Raw genomic sequence first — 15,916 nt, forward strand, 5'->3', positions numbered from 1 at the left:
ACTGGGAGGAGGTAACTATGGGGAGGAAGTGGGAGGGGAGCTGCTGCATTGTAAATTTTGGTCAATGACATGAGACAAAGTATATGTGAACTGTTGTATGAAAAGTGAATTTACTCTGTAAATCTTCACCCAATTCCTAATAAAAAAAAAAAAATGAAATGGAATGCTTGAAGACCACTATCATAGACATTAGAGAGCTGAAATGGACTGGTATTGGCTGTCTTAAATAGGACAATCCTATGGTTTATTATGATGTGAATGATGAATTGAAGAAGAATGGGATTATGTTAATTATCAAAAATAATATTTCAAGATCTATCCTGAAGTACAACTATCCTGAAGTATCCAAATGCCTACAAGGAAAATCAGTTAATATTACTATTATTCAAATTTATGCACCAATCACTAATGCCAAAGATGAAGAAATTGAAGGTTTTACCAACCTCTGCAGTCTGAAACTGATCAAACATGCAATCAAGAGGCATTGATAATTGCTAGTGATTTAAATGCAAAAGTAGGAAACAGAGAAGAAGGGTCAGTAGTTGGAAAATATAGCCTTGGTGATAGATATGACACTGGAGAAACACAATAGAATTTTGCAAGACCAATAACCTAATCATTGCAAATACCTTTTCAACTACATAAATGACAACTTTTTTGATATTTTAGCTATTTTTAAGAATTGAGGCATTTGATTTATGGTATTGGTGAAAAATATTGAATATACCATGGAATTCCAGAAGAACAAACAAATCTGTCTTGGAAAAAGTACAGCCAAAATGCTCGTTAGAAGAGAAAATGGAGAGACTTTGTCTCATATACTTTGGACGTGTTATCATGAGGGACATATCACTGGAGAAGGACATCATGCTTGGTAAAGTAGAGGATCAGCGAAAAAGTGGAAGACCCTCAATGAGATGGATTAACATGGTTTCTGCAACAGTAGGTTCAAGCATAGCAATGATTGTAAGGACAGCACAGGACTGTACAGTGTTTAATTCTTTTATATTTATGAGATGAAACTTTAACAACAAAATATATCAACCATATACATGGATCTTGCCAGATGGAAAACACAGGAATCAAATAGACTAAATCTATGGAAAGATATGATGGAGAAGCTCAATCAATACCATTGCTCAGAACAAGGTTGGGGCTGACTATGGAACAGACCATCAGTTTCTCATATGCAAGCTTAAGTTGAAGCTGAAGAAAATTAAAACAAGTCCAGAGCCAAAATACAACTTTGATTATATCCCATCTGAATTTAGAGACCATCTGAAGAATAGATTTGATGTATTAAACACCAATGACCAAAGATATTTTAAAGGCATTTTGTTCAAATAGAACAAGGAGATACTGTGTGGTTTAAAATCAAGGAATGGTGTGTGCCAAGGTTGTATCCATACTTATTCAGTCCGTTTTTGTTGTTGTTGTTGTTGTTAGGTGCTGTTGAGTCAGCTCCGACTCATAGGGACCCTATGTGCAACAGAATAAAACACTGCCTGGTCCTGCACCATCCTCACAATCCTTGCTAGGCTTGAGCCCCTCATTGCAGTCACTGTGTCAATTCATCTCATTGAAAGTCTTCCCCTTCTTTGCTGACTCTCTACTTTACCAAGCATGATATGCTTCTCCTGGGAATGGTCCCATCTGATAACATGACCAAAGTAAGTGAAACAAAGTTTGGCCAATTCTCACTTCCAAGGAACATTCTGGCTGCACTTCTTCTGGGACAGATTTGTATGTTGTCTAAATAATCCCTGAAGCTGGATTATCTGAAGAAGAATGCAGCATCAAGATCGGAGAAGACTCATTAGCAACCTGCAATATGCAGGTGACACACCTTGCTTGCTGAAAATGAAGAGGAGTTGAAGTCCTTACTGATGAATATCAAAGACTACAGCCTTCAGTACAGATCACACCTCAACATAAGAAAACAAAAGTCCTCACAACTGGAACAATAAGCAACATCATGCTAAATGGAGAAAATATTGAATTTGTCAAGGGTTTCATTTGCTTGGATCAACAATCAACGCCCATGGAAGCAGCAGGCAAGAAATCAAACAACTTATTGCATTGGACAAATCTGCTCCAAAAGACCTGTTTAAAGTGTGAAAAAGCTAAGATGTCACTTTGAGGCCTAAATTGTACCTGGCCCAAGCCATGGTATTTTCAATGGCATCATATGCATGCAAAACCTGAGCAATGAATGAGGAAGACCAAAGAAGAATTGATGCCTTTGAATTATGGTGTTGTCAAAGAATATTGAGTGTATCATGGACTTCAAGAGTGTATAAATCTATCTGGTAAGAGTTGATCAACATTCGGGGGACTCAAAAATTAATTTTATAAATAGAAAGGAAAAACAGTACTACAGAATCCACGGATCAAATTACCTGGTTTTCAAAAATCTACAAAAATATTTTTTGTTAATCTGCCAGTATAACAATGTGTGTATCTATCCAAAAGTCATCCAGTAGACTGGATAGACTCTACCTAGTGCTATGGCTTTTACGTAATTTTAAGTGAGAGCTTTTCCTATTTCTCATGTTTGATTTGTAATCTAAACCAGAAACTCAGACTCTTGTCTATAACCATTCCTGTATTGTGTCATTATGGCAAATCAAAATATAACATAACAAAACTAAGAAGCAGCTAAGTAGTTGAAATATGGATGATAGAAGCTGATATGTTTAAAAGTAGATTCCACGGAAACTCCCTCTATGCAAAAAGGCCAACTTTCTATGTGAATTACTTTCTGGGTCTTGACAAGTCAGGATTTATAAGTCAACATTTACCCATTTTAGAATGGGGAACCCAGGATAAGGGAAAATAGTAAGTGAAAGGCAAAGTGAAAGGCAAATGAAGTTGATGGTGACCAGGAAGATTAACTCTTTCTCAAGTATAGTAAACACACAAAATGCTCTGTTGAAGAGCACAGAAATGCCAATACATGACTATGTTTGTTCATTACCTGACGCAGGGTGAAAAGACTCCTAAGGGCCAAGGGAAGTGGGCCCAGTGAAAATGTGCCACTAAAACCAGAGGGAAATCTGTGGAAAGTGCTGGATCATGAGATCAATAGACGTAAAGATGACTAAGTTAGGTAGCTTTATGCAGTTTAAACATTTGTGCAGGGAATCTCCCCATGCAGCCTTTTATTGACAGCTCCAGATCAATGCTAATTTTTGATCATTTTCAACCTACATAAACCTATTGACCCCATGGCCACCTTTGGGGCACTTCAAGTCATCAAAAATAATCAGAGAAGATGGTGTAAAATTGTCAGACTGCTGAAGACTCCAAGTAGTTTCATGTGTCCCCAGGAGCAGAGTTGAGAGGTTAAAATGTAGTTCAAATTGCCAGCAGAACCTCAACTAGTAGAGTGTCCCAGAGAGTCTTGTCTTCATGCCTCATAAAATGATGCACTGATTTGTGTCCAGACTCTGACCCTTATGTATGTATGTTAAGAGAGAGATAGAGGGAGAGAGAGAGAAACAGAGACTGAATCTTACTGGAATTATTAGATTTTAGAGAATGGATTATCTCCTAGCAAAATAATTCTTCCTGTTCTTCTTTGTTTTTCTTTGTCTTTTCTCTTTTGAAAACTCCTCCAATCTACTGCCTAACAAAGGTAGCTAATATGCTTCCAGAATAAAAAAATCTGAATGTGATATAGACATGCACATAGAATAGACTGAATCAAAAGGGAAACAAATACAATTTGGTAGCCTAGAGGATTATAGGCCAGGGATAACAACAACAAAAGAGAAAATCACTCAAAAGGAATTGATAGGATGGAAGAATGAAGGGAAATGGCAGAATAATGACAATGAAGAGGGATATGTTAGAGTATTGAATTAGGATCATCTCCCATAGAGTAAAGAGAGTAAGGGAAGGGTGATGGGGTAGAGTAAGGAGAGAGGGGTAGAGGGAGAAGAAAGAACAGTGAAACAGAGGAGGAAGAAGGAAGGAAAATGACTTTTAATGATGGATTTTCACAGTCAGTGGAACAGAATGTTACATCTCCAAAGGGAGGGATTAAATACAAAACATTTGCAATTATAACCACAACACTCAAGAAAATATTGTGAATTTATGGAAAATAGCAAGTAGCTTAATAAATAACTAAGATATAGCCCAAATTAATTCCATAGAGTGGAACTGTGTCCAGATTTTACAGCAGGATTCTGAAACCTGTTAATTGTGAATTTGATGTGAACATCCATTCAGGGAAGAATGATTAAGAATTTTTCCTGAAATGTTGCAGAATACATTGTTAAGGATTGTTTTGCCATTTTTTAATGTCTTCATTTTTAAGTATGGCCTTTACTAAAGATTCACAATAATCATGGCTACTAATGAGATTTGTTTAAAAAGTGTGTATGTTTGTGTATAATTATTTTTGTGGTACTTGTTCAGAAATAACTAATGTAATATGGGAACATGTCCTTAGTGCAAATTTAGGATACAAAGTTCTCCTTCATCTATGTGGCTCTTGCTTTAAATACACAAACACACACACACACCCCAAATTAAAATAAACAACTGTTGTAATCATCCTTCATAGGAACACACCTTTAAACAGTTTCTGTGTCAGGAGTGCACAAACTTCAACTTGAGACCTTCAGGTCATATTTCTGCATTAGATGGTGGAGGTTTAGAGGCCAAGGCATTTTGAATACTTCTGCTTTCAAGGATGTGAGCCATAAATGTTTATTAAAAGAATCTATAATGAAATCAGTTTTGTTATTTTTTTAATGGTTGCCTGGAGTGTGTTGGATGACTGAATGTCGGTTGTTAATCATTAAGTACTCCTGTTACCAAAAGTGTTTGATAGTATTGCCATCTAGGGGCTGAATGGAATTCTCAGCTCTGAAATAAACTGTAATTGAGCAGGTGCTGCTATTGACAATATACATATGTTTTTGCTTTATAGCCCACATGCTTTTCATGTTTCTCATGACAAAAGCTATCTCTAAATGTCCCCCAACAGCCTACCTTTTTTATATATAATCTGTTAGAGGTGATTACTATTTGCTTTGCAGCTTCTGCTTTTTTGGCATCTATTACTGAATATTCTGAACAAAGAATTATTCTTTTTTGCATTATTAATCTTGCCCATGTTTGCCCTATTTCTGCAGAAAAGAAATCATTTATCAGAAAAGAATGTTTGTAATCGGGACTTGTAGCATCTTCAGATTTAATATTCATTATGATCATCCTAGTTCTGTGCTATATTTATCTAAAAGACCAATCCAATGTTGTGGGGAAATAAGTTTTAAATATTTATGATATAACTTTTAATATTTTAAAAAAGAGAAATTAGTATTTCTGTAAAATGTGTTTCAGAGTCTGGTCCCTTAGCAAATGTTTAAATATTAAAAGATTTCAAGAGGTTAGCATGTAATATCATAGTGGGACTTATTGAAACAGGAAAATTGAGTTCACAAGTTTTTGATAGGTGAAGGAAATTGTATTTTCTTTGCCTGTGTTTAACACGTAATAAGAAACATTAACACAGTTGAAACCTATAACCCAGAATGTGAGGACAGAGTGCCAAAAATTATTTCTACAGTATGTTTTGCTTTTGTCTAACCAGTAAGCTTGGAAAATAGTTCAACTCAGTTTTGTCACCTTGTTTTAGATTTTATTCAGAATGATATTTGGATGTCCCCTAATTAAGGGGACTTTCCTTATATAACTTTGATTCTCTTGTATATGTACTCTCAGAAAATATCCTCCTCCCCTGCCCATCAAGAAGAGAAGGCAATTAAAGGCCATTTCTCACATTTAAACATTTAATAAACCAAAGCAGGTCACACACATCATTAAATGTAAATTTTACTAAACTAATCAAAACAACTTCAGGACTTTTCACAGCCTTATGACTATCCACATCCAGTGGGTATGGTATGCAACAAAAAGTGCCTATTTGTATGTGTATTTTAGTTATATATATGTTACTTGTAGACATAATTCCTACCTGTAAATAGGCATATCTAGACAGCCGAGATGTAGAAAGAGCACCCTGGGACTTTCAAAACATTAGGATTCCTAGCTCCAGGTTAGATATACAAAATATGCTAAGTGCTGCTCTCCAAGCAGGGAAAAAATGGCTATCTCTTTCAATTTAAAGAGCCCTGGTGCCACAGTGGTTTAGCTCTCCACTTACCGGTCAGAGCTTCAAACCTACCAGCTGTTCCATGGGAGAAAGATGTAGCAAGCAGCTTACTTCCGTAAGGATTTACAATCTTAGAAACCCTATTGGGCAGTTCGACTCTGTCCTACAGGTAGCTGAGTCAGAATCAACTGGATGGCATGGATGGCAGTGGGTTTAGAGTATCTCCTTTTTTTTTTTTTTTTTTTTCTTTAAAATCAACAGAAATCAAATTCTCAAAGTCCAGGTCACAAAGTCCAGGTTAGGATGCTTTTAACAAATGAGAATGTTTTCACATATATATGAATAGTAGATTTTCCTAAAGGTGTTTGTACATTTAAATTTCAGTTGGTTTATTGTTTTTTTCTTTTTCATTCTTTCTTTCTTTTTTTGGAGTTTTAAGGTATCTTATTTACACACCAAGAAAATGAAAGGGAATTGGGGAAATGGAGAGAGTCTCATATAAAAACAAATAGTGTTGGGGATTAATAAAAGAGAATTATTGTCATTCTAGATAACTCTCCCAATTCTTAAGATGAACCTGGTGGGCAATGATAGCATACTTGCATGCAACTTAGTCCCAGTGTTGCCATCCTGAGCTGGATGCAGCACTGATGTGAGGCACCAGAGACTTTTTATGTTCGTATGTCATATCCTTTAGGTTGCAAGCTCTGCGGACACAAGGACCCTATCCAATCTATACTTTCTGGGTCTTAAATCACACTCTTGGGTAATATATTTAGAATTTTGGTGAGAACAATAAGAAAAAATAGCATTGTTTTCTTAATAATAATTCAAAAATGTCTGTAGTATTTGTGCTGCTATTGCTGATTTACCTAGGCATAAAGTTTAGAGAATGATCGTCCAACAATTATTGGCAACTTCTAAAAGAAAGTTAACCTGTCAATTTTCTTACAGGGAACAAGCTACAAAGCCCATCTGTTTGGGTTAGAACCATTCACAACATACCACGTTGGTGTTGTGGCTGCAAACCAGGTGGGAAAAGTGTCAAGTCCCTGGACTCTGGTTCAAACTTTAGAATCTTCCCCAAGTGGACTGAGTAACTTTACAGTAGAACAGAAAGAGAATGGCCAGGCATTGTTACTCCACTGGGAAGAGCCTGCAAGATCCAATGGTGTGATTAAGGTAATGTCTACCTTACATATGAACATATGTTTGGTGTTATCCTGTTAAACAGATGAGCCCTAACATACCATCAGGTCACTGTGGGAAACCTCCCTGTGTAATTCTCCTTGGTGGCTCCTCCAGGCATTTAATCATAGAGAAAACTAGCTCCCATGTCCTTTGCTTCCAATAAACCCAATACTTGGCTACATGCTCTCCATATCTCATTTAATCTTCTTATCAGTCTTCCTATGTGAATACCACTAAAATCCATGAGGCATGCCGTTAGGTGCCATTCATGGATTTTCAGCAGATACAAGTGCTCCATGTGACAGAATAGAACTGCCTCATCAGGTTTTCTTGGTTGTAATCTGTACAGGAGCACATCACCAAGTCTTTCTCCCATACAGCTGCTGGCTAGGTTTGAACTGCCAAACATTTGTGCTTAACCTTTGCTCCATCAGGCATATATAGGTAAAATAACTGCCCAAGTCCACATTATCATGATTAAGTTTGGATTCAAGACCCAGAAATCACACCAGAGCTGAACTCTAAATAGCTGTGTTCTCGCTGCCTCCTGAGTTATCCTACTCAGTTGTTTGCTTAAGCCTTTCCTAATTTGTGCTTTGAGCAGAGCTCATTAAGCAAAAGCAGGAAGCCACACTCATCTGCTCACTTCCCAACTTCTCCTGTATATTTTCACTAGAAAGGATCTTATCAATGTCACATATATATCCCAGGCTTCTCCAGCCTATGAGTATAAATGAGGTCTCATTTCTACTAATAGCACACATCTCTATGCCTTGAGCCTCCACTCACTTGAAAAGCAAGACTTCATCTCCTTCCTGAAGGTCTTCCCCAAGAATGTGATGACTCTCCTTCAATCTATGCTACTGCCTCTGTCTATCATCTCCTTTGGCCCTGGACTACAGGTTAGGACCACCCAAGCCTGCAGCTGCTAACAACACACTGCCCTCTCCTTCACTGTTGTTTTGAACTGTCACTGAGACAGCTCCTAACTCATAAAGACCCTATGCACAGTGAACGATAAGGCCTTGTGTGTTTCAATGGTAGACTCTTCACCCTCTGTGCAGGAAACCTGTGTTTGATTCCTGGCCAATGTACTTTATGCACAGTCACCACACATCTGTCAGTGGCTGTTTGCATGTTGCTGTTATGTGAACAGGTTTTAGTGGAGCTTCTCCCTAATGGAGACTAGGAGAAAACCTGGAGATCTACTTCCAAAAATCAGTCAATGAAAACCCTATGGATCTCCTTCATTACTCCTTCTCACAGTGACAAGTTCTACTCCATTAATTTCAAATAGAATAGTTAAGACTAAGGTATAAGTTTTAATAAAGATTTCCTGAAAGACCTATGAGAAGGATGACAGAAGGAAACCACACATGGCAATAACAGAATTGTAACAGGCCCAGGTCCCTTTTTATAAGCCTCTTGCAAGCTGTCTCACTGACTAGTGCAATGGCTATCTCTCTGCCTAGCTCCAGGGCTGCTTATGTGCAGCAGAAACTAGTCTTTCTCCACCAGCCTCCCTTCATGTGACAGAGCCAGAGTTCCTCTACCCTGGGGCAAGAGGCTTGAGCCTTAGGATCTATGACTTTAAAATCCAAGCCATAGCCCTCAGGCACTCATCAGAAAAAAAGAGTTTCTCCCTTTACATCCATCAAAACATTCCTCCCCATTATTTGTTTCCTGTCTTAGAGACTACCTCTTCTCGGTATGATTGACAGTAGAAATAAATACTCCTTTTACCTTAATTTACATTTCACCAAATATTTATTGAACTTCTACTAAGTGTCAAGTACTTATTCAAGAGTGAACAAGACAGGTAACATCTCTGCTCCCATAGACCTTATGTGTTTGCATGCATGTATGAGTGATTGTGTGGAAGTATATGAATGGTGGGTACAGAAAAGCAAACAGTGAGCTAGTAAATAAATAAACAAGGGAATCTCAGAGAGTGATGAATGCTACAAAAAAAATTAAACAGGGTAATGTAATTATGTCTGGCTCAGGCTATTTTAGAATGGATGATCATTTGAATTGAGTTGACATCTGAGCCGAGCCCTGAATGACAAGGCAGAGTCAGTCATGTGGAGATATGGGGGCAAAATGTTCCAGACAAAATGAACAACAAATGAAGGCCTGAAGCCAGGAATGAACTTGGTATATTCAAGGAAAAGGAAGAAAGCCTGTGTGGATGAAGCATTAGAAGAAAGGCAAAGATGGCACTAGAAGAGATTGGAGCATATTGACATGAGGCAGATTGCACCCCACCTTGTGAGCTATGTTAAGGAGTTCAAAATTTATTCTAACTGAGTGAAAAATTACTGAAGGCTTTAGGCAAATGGCATGATCAAATTTATGTTTTGAAAAACTATTCTGGCTGCTGTGTGGAAAATAGACTATAAGGGACCAATCGAGTTTGGAAGCTATTGAAGAAATTCAGGGCAGAATTGATGGTAGGGTAGGAGTTGTGAAAGTAGAGAAATATGGGTGAATTGGAGATCTATTTGGAAGGTAGAGCTGACAAGACTTATTAATGGACTGGATGTGAGTCATGAAGGAAAGGAGCACCTTCAGGATGATTTCTGAATTTTGGCCTAGAGCCTTTGTCTGTGAAGGGAAAGATTAGAAGATGAGTAGGTTTGAGCAGGCAAATAGCCAGCTGGAGATATAACTCTAAAACTCTGGAGAAAGCTCTTCACTAAGATGTATGTCTGGAAATCATTAGCATATAGGTAGTATTTAAAGTCCATGAACCTGGAAAAGATCAGCTATGTAAATAGGAGAGATGATGAGAACCTAAGGTCCAGTCCTGGACACACTAAAATTTGAAGGTCAAGATGAGGAAAAATAGTCAGCAAACGAAATTGAGAGGAGCCAATGAGGTAGGAGCGAATGTAGTAAGTGGGATGTCCCAGAAGTGAAGAGAAAATATGTTAAATGCTGCTGAGCAGTCAAGTAAAATGAGGGCAGTGAAGTAACACCTGGATTTTGGAATGAGGAGGTCATTGTGATTTTTGACAAGAATAGTTTCATCCAAGTGGTAGAACAGAAAACCTGGTTGGAGTAGCTGGAGGAGAAAGAGGAGGCAAGTAAGGAAGTGAGGACAACAGTTATGGGACACTTTAGAGAAGTTGAGATAAAGAGAAATGGGGCACTAGTTGTGAGACTGGTATAAAGAGAAGCTTTATCTTAAAATCAATTGAAAATAGTAAAGAATATTCAAATGGTAATGGCAATAACTCAGTAGAGGGAAATAAATTGGTGATGCACAAAATAATGAGAACAACTGTGGGAGTGAAGTCCCTAGGAAGGAGGAAGATGGGATCCAGTGGTTAACAGGGTCCGAAGGTATCCAGAGTTAGCCAAACTGTGAGGTTAAGGGCACAGTACTCCAGATTGCAATGTAAGCCCAAGACTTCTGACTCCAACTACAAGAAGTTAGGGTCTAACTATAAAGTTAGAGGGAACAGTTCACACAAGACCATCCTCAATTCTCACACCAACAACAAGTTCAAGAGTTTCCCAAAACCACCCTCAGGTTCAATTAGAAAGACTCACAGAATGCACTGAAAGCTATTATATACAAAAGCAAACCAAACCAAACTACACTCACTGCTGTCGAGTCGGATCCAACTCATAGTGACCCCTCCTTGGGTTTCCTAGGCAGTACCTCTACGAAAGTAGATTGCCCAACCTTCCTTCTGAGTAGTGGCTGGTGGGTTTGAACCACCAGCCTTCTAGTTAGCAGTCAAATGCCTTAGGCACACAATGTCCCATTTATTTCAGAGAAAGGAACTAGAAGGGTTCTAAATACAAAGCTTCCCATGTCCTCAGGAGATGTTACCCTCCCTCTACCTATATGTAACAATATGCACACAATATTGCAAATCCAGGAATCTCACTCAAACTTTGTTTTTATTGAGGCTTCATTTAGAAGGCAATTATTTTCTGCTGGCTTCTCTAGAGAAGTGAAACCAGTGAAGCATATACGCATAAACAGAGAGGGGCAGGGGTTTATTTCAAGCATCACTCCCATAGTTGTGGAGTCTTGTAAGTCTCAAACTCTTGAGTCAGGTGTTAGGCTGGAGGCTTCTCATTACTTATGTGGTTGTAGGGGCTGATGACTCACATCCCAAGAACTGGTGGTCAGAGAATGCACAAGTCAGATGCAGGATAAAGAGAGGTAGAGCTTTGCTGAACATCCATGTACATTGGATGCAGGTCACACTCTAAGGAAGATCCCCTTACATCAGATCACAAAATGGAGGATAATACTGAGAATCATGACCAAGCCAAGTTAGCAAATAACATTAACCACCATAACATTATTCACAATTGACTCATTGCCCACATGGCTGAATTCACTCTACAGTTCCACTCCCCAGAGCTCAGTATGAAAGTCCCTACCCTCTAAACACATGGTTGGTCTTTTGGGCATTGTCAGCCCCCATCCTATGGCTATAGAATGTGGCCAGCCCCTTCCTGAATCATTGCATCACCATAAACTATGTAGTGTGGTCCAAGGTGTACACCATAAATAACAAAGAAATTTCATCAAATTCAGTGGTTTAGAGGGTATCTTCCCTAACAAATCTGTCCTGGTGGAAGTGCAGCTGGAATGCTCCTTGGAAGCAAGAATGGCCAGACTTCATCTCACCTACTTTGGTCATGTTGTCAGAAGGGACCATTCCCTGGAGGATATCATGCTTGGTAAAGTGGGGGTCAACGGAAAAGGGGAAGGCCCTCAAAGAGATGGATTGCCACAGTGGCTGCAATGATGGGCTCAGGCATGGCAGGGATCATGTAGCTAGTGCAGGACTGGGTAGTATTTCATTCTATTGTACATGGGGTCACTATGAGTCAGAGATGACTCGATAGCACCTAACAACAACAACAACAGAAGATATCTTCCAGGATCTAGACAAAAGCTAGGCTTCTCTTTGGGAGGAGGCCAAATTCCTTACTACACACATGGATGGGGGTGGTAATATATAATGTGAGGACTTTCCTTTTGATTCCTTCTATTTTCTGAATGAAATATGTGGTTATGTCAGCAACCAACTAGAAAGGAACAGGGTGTTGATGGCTAGTGGGAAAAATAAAAACCAAAACTTACTGCTGTCGAGTTGGAGTGGGAAAAATAGAAGATAATAACTGGAAAATGAGATAGCAGACATATGGAAGAATATAGTAGGATTACAAGTTGAAAGGGAGCTCTAGTGGTGTAGTGCCTAAAGCAGCTGACTGCTAACCAGGAGGCTGGAGGTTCAAACCCATCAGCCACTCCTTGGAAGGAAGACTGGGCAATCTACTTCCGTAGAGATACTGCCTCAGAAACCTAATTTATGGTAAGAAATTTAAACTGAGGCCAGTCAGCCTGGCAAGGTGATTTTCTTTAAGCCAGTTAAGAGCTCAGTGTAGGCAAAGAGCTGGATTTAACACAAGTTAAAGATTTGCCAGATGAAAATCATGGACAGAGACAGGGGAAGGGGAGTTGTTATAGGAGGTTGAGATTTGATTATGAAATCTAAACTCCCTTCAGAAGGTACTCTAGTCCCCTTTCCCCAAGAATGTCCTCTTGCCCTGGGACCCTAACAAGATAAATCACAAATACAATATTCCAATATTAACTGTATTTCCAAAAGTCCAGACTATTTAATCTTCAATAACATTAAAGTATATCAACAATCCTGCCTAAGTTAAGCTTCTCTGGAAACCACCTCTGGGGTGCCTCAAATTAAGCATACTTCCCAGAGAATTTTATTATGTGTCCTGTCCCCTGTTGATAGTCATTATACATACCAGAAATTGCTACCATCTACAGGAAAGTGTCATATTTCTCAGGAGTCATTGAAGCAGGAAAAGAGAAGAAAATCATTCTTCATAAACATCTCCATTCAAGTTAACTTTCTTCCCATTTTTCCCAAAGAACAGAGAATAATACAGGGATGAAAATTTCCTCTACCTTTATATAATGTGTGTTCAGATTGTTTGCACCAGGACAAAAGAAAGCTTTGCCCCAAAGTAGCAATCAGTTCTTCCATGGCTTACAAGGGAAAATAGGGTAGTTGTTTTTTTTTTCTTTTTTCCTTCTTCTAGTAATTGAATTTACATTATATATTCATATAATAATATCTAGATGGCTGGCGGTTCAAACCCACCAGCCACTCCTCGGAAGGAAGGTTGGGCAATCCTACTTCCGTAGTGATACTGCCTCGGAAACCCAAGGAGGGGTCGCTATGAGTCGGGGCCGACTCGACGGCACATAACAACAACAACAACAACATAAATTTTATAAATATATTAGCAAAATTCTTTTACTTCATAAATTTATAAATATTAAGTAATATTTGTATAGTAAATATAATATATTTATATTACATATTTTATATATTTCCATGTATAAACAACAAATACATGTATACATAAACACAAGTGCAGGAACATTTTCAGCCTCGTACCTTGCTGTAAAAGATAAAGCATTATAACCCCATTTCCCAGCTAATGCTGAGGGAGGTGGACAATGGAGATAGGCCCTATTTACCTACTTGGAATGAGATCAGAAGCACAAAATTGGGGATCTAAATACTGTTCCCTACTTGAAAAAAAGTGAAATCCTATAAACACTGTTTACGTCAAACAATCAGGCTCAATAATCCTTAGTTTTTAGAAAAATGCTTGGGTATTATCCAAACCAGAAAGAATGAGAAAAAGGAGGGAGTAGGTGGTGGGTAGAGAGAGAAAGAAGAGAGGCAGAGAAAGAAGGAGGGAAGTAAAGAGGGAGTAAGGAAAGAAGGAAGTCATTATTCCTCTTTCTGCAGACCTTAAATTAACTGGAAAATATCACTTTCCAAAAATTAATCTCAGAATAAATCTTATGGATTAGGGTCATTAAAATAAGGAATAAAAGGGGAGAGAGTGTTAAGATGTACAAAAGAGCTGCACCAAGCAGGGATATGCTATACGTTATTCATTTTGCTTCTCTTCTTCTTTCAGACTTACAACATCTTCAGTGACGGTATCCTGGAGTACACTGGCTTGACCCGTCAATTTCTCTTCCGTCGCCTGGACCCTTTCACTCTCTACACGCTGACCCTGGAGGCCTGCACCAGAGCAGGCTGTGCACACTCAGTGCCCCAGCTTCTGTGGACAGAAGAGGCCCCTCCTAGCTCTCAGTTGGCCCCGACAATTCAGTCTGTGGAGTCCACTAGCATTGAGCTGAGCTGGTCCGAGCCTGTTAACCCAAATGGAAAGATAATTCGCTATGAAGTGATTCGCAGATGCTCTGAGGGAAAAGCTTGGGGGAACCAGACAATCTCGGCTGATGAGAAAATCGTTTTCACAGAATATAATACTGAAAGGAATACATTTATGTATAATGACACAGGTTTGCAGCCATGGACACAGTATGAATATAAAATTGACACTTGGAATTCAGCAGGCCATACCTGTAGCTCCTGGAATGTGGTAAAGACGAAGCAAGCTCCTCCAGAAGGTATCACTCCGCCTGAGATATCCTTTGTGTCTACGCATCCCCAGAGATTGCTGATTTCCTGGGTCCCACCAGAACAGTCTAATGGTATTATCCAGTCCTATAGGCTTCAAAGGAATGGAATGTTCTATCCTTTCAGCTTTGATGCTGTGACTTTCAATTATACAGATGAAGAACTGCTTCCCTTTTCCACATATAGTTATGCAGTCATAGCCTGCACAAGTGAAGGCTGCTCTACCAGCAAACCTACCAATATCAAAACTCCTGAGGCTGCTCCAGAAGGCGTCAGCCCTCCAGCTCTTTGGGATATCAGTGCCACTCAGATAAATGTATCTTGGTCACCACCATCAAATCAAAATGGGAAGATCACTAAATATCTACTTAGATATGATGGTAAGGAGTACCATGCTGGGCAGGGCCACTCCATGCTGATTTCTAACCTGCAGCCTTATACCCAATATAACATCTCCCTAGTAGCCTGCACCAATGGTGGCTGCACAACTAGTGTGTCCATACCCGCCCAGACATTGGAGGCCCCACCACAGAACATGGATGCTCCAAGATTGCAAGTCACTGGCTCAGAATCAATAGAAATTACCTGGAAACCTCCAAGAAACCCAAATGGCCAAATCAGAAGTTACGAACTTAGGAGGGATGGAGCCATTGTATATACTGGACTGGAAACTCGCTATCATGATTTTACCCTCACCCCAGGTGTGGAGTATGGCTACACAGTGACTGCCAACAACAGCCAAGGTGGTATTTTGAGTCCACTTGTCAAAGACAGAACCAACCCCTCAGCACCCTCAGGGATAGAACCTCCAAAATTACAGTCCAACAACCCTCAAGAGATCTTAATTAATTGGGACCCTCCAGTGAAGACAAATGGCAATATTGTCAACTATACCCTCTTTGTCCGTGAATTGTTTGAAAGAGAAACAAAAATCATACACATAAACACAACTCATAATTCTTTTGGTACACGGTCATTCCTAATAAACCAGCTACAGCCTTTTCAGAGGTAGGTAACCAACTCCAAGAGCAAGCCACTGTTATGTCTGTTGCATGAACACCCAGGTGGTTCTAATGATAACTATAAAAGCAAA

General features: G+C 39.1%; 1 protein-coding gene across 1 annotated transcript in view; it reads left to right on the forward strand.

Moving 5' to 3' along the window:
- The window catches only part of USH2A (usherin), a 1,482,371-nt gene that overhangs the window by 1,401,264 nt on the left and 65,191 nt on the right, over positions 1–15,916 (forward strand). The window contains exons 61-62 of the mRNA XM_007952540.1: positions 7,082–7,309; positions 14,315–15,831. Of these exons, the coding sequence (XP_007950731.1) occupies positions 7,082–7,309; positions 14,315–15,831 (1,745 nt within the window). The remainder of the gene's footprint in view (positions 1–7,081; positions 7,310–14,314; positions 15,832–15,916) is intronic.

This window comes from Orycteropus afer, unplaced genomic scaffold, assembly GCF_000298275.1.
Source record: "Orycteropus afer afer isolate SDZICR_OR568_19922 unplaced genomic scaffold, OryAfe1.0 scaffold00013, whole genome shotgun sequence".
Classification (NCBI taxonomy): Eukaryota; Metazoa; Chordata; class Mammalia; order Tubulidentata; family Orycteropodidae; genus Orycteropus; species Orycteropus afer.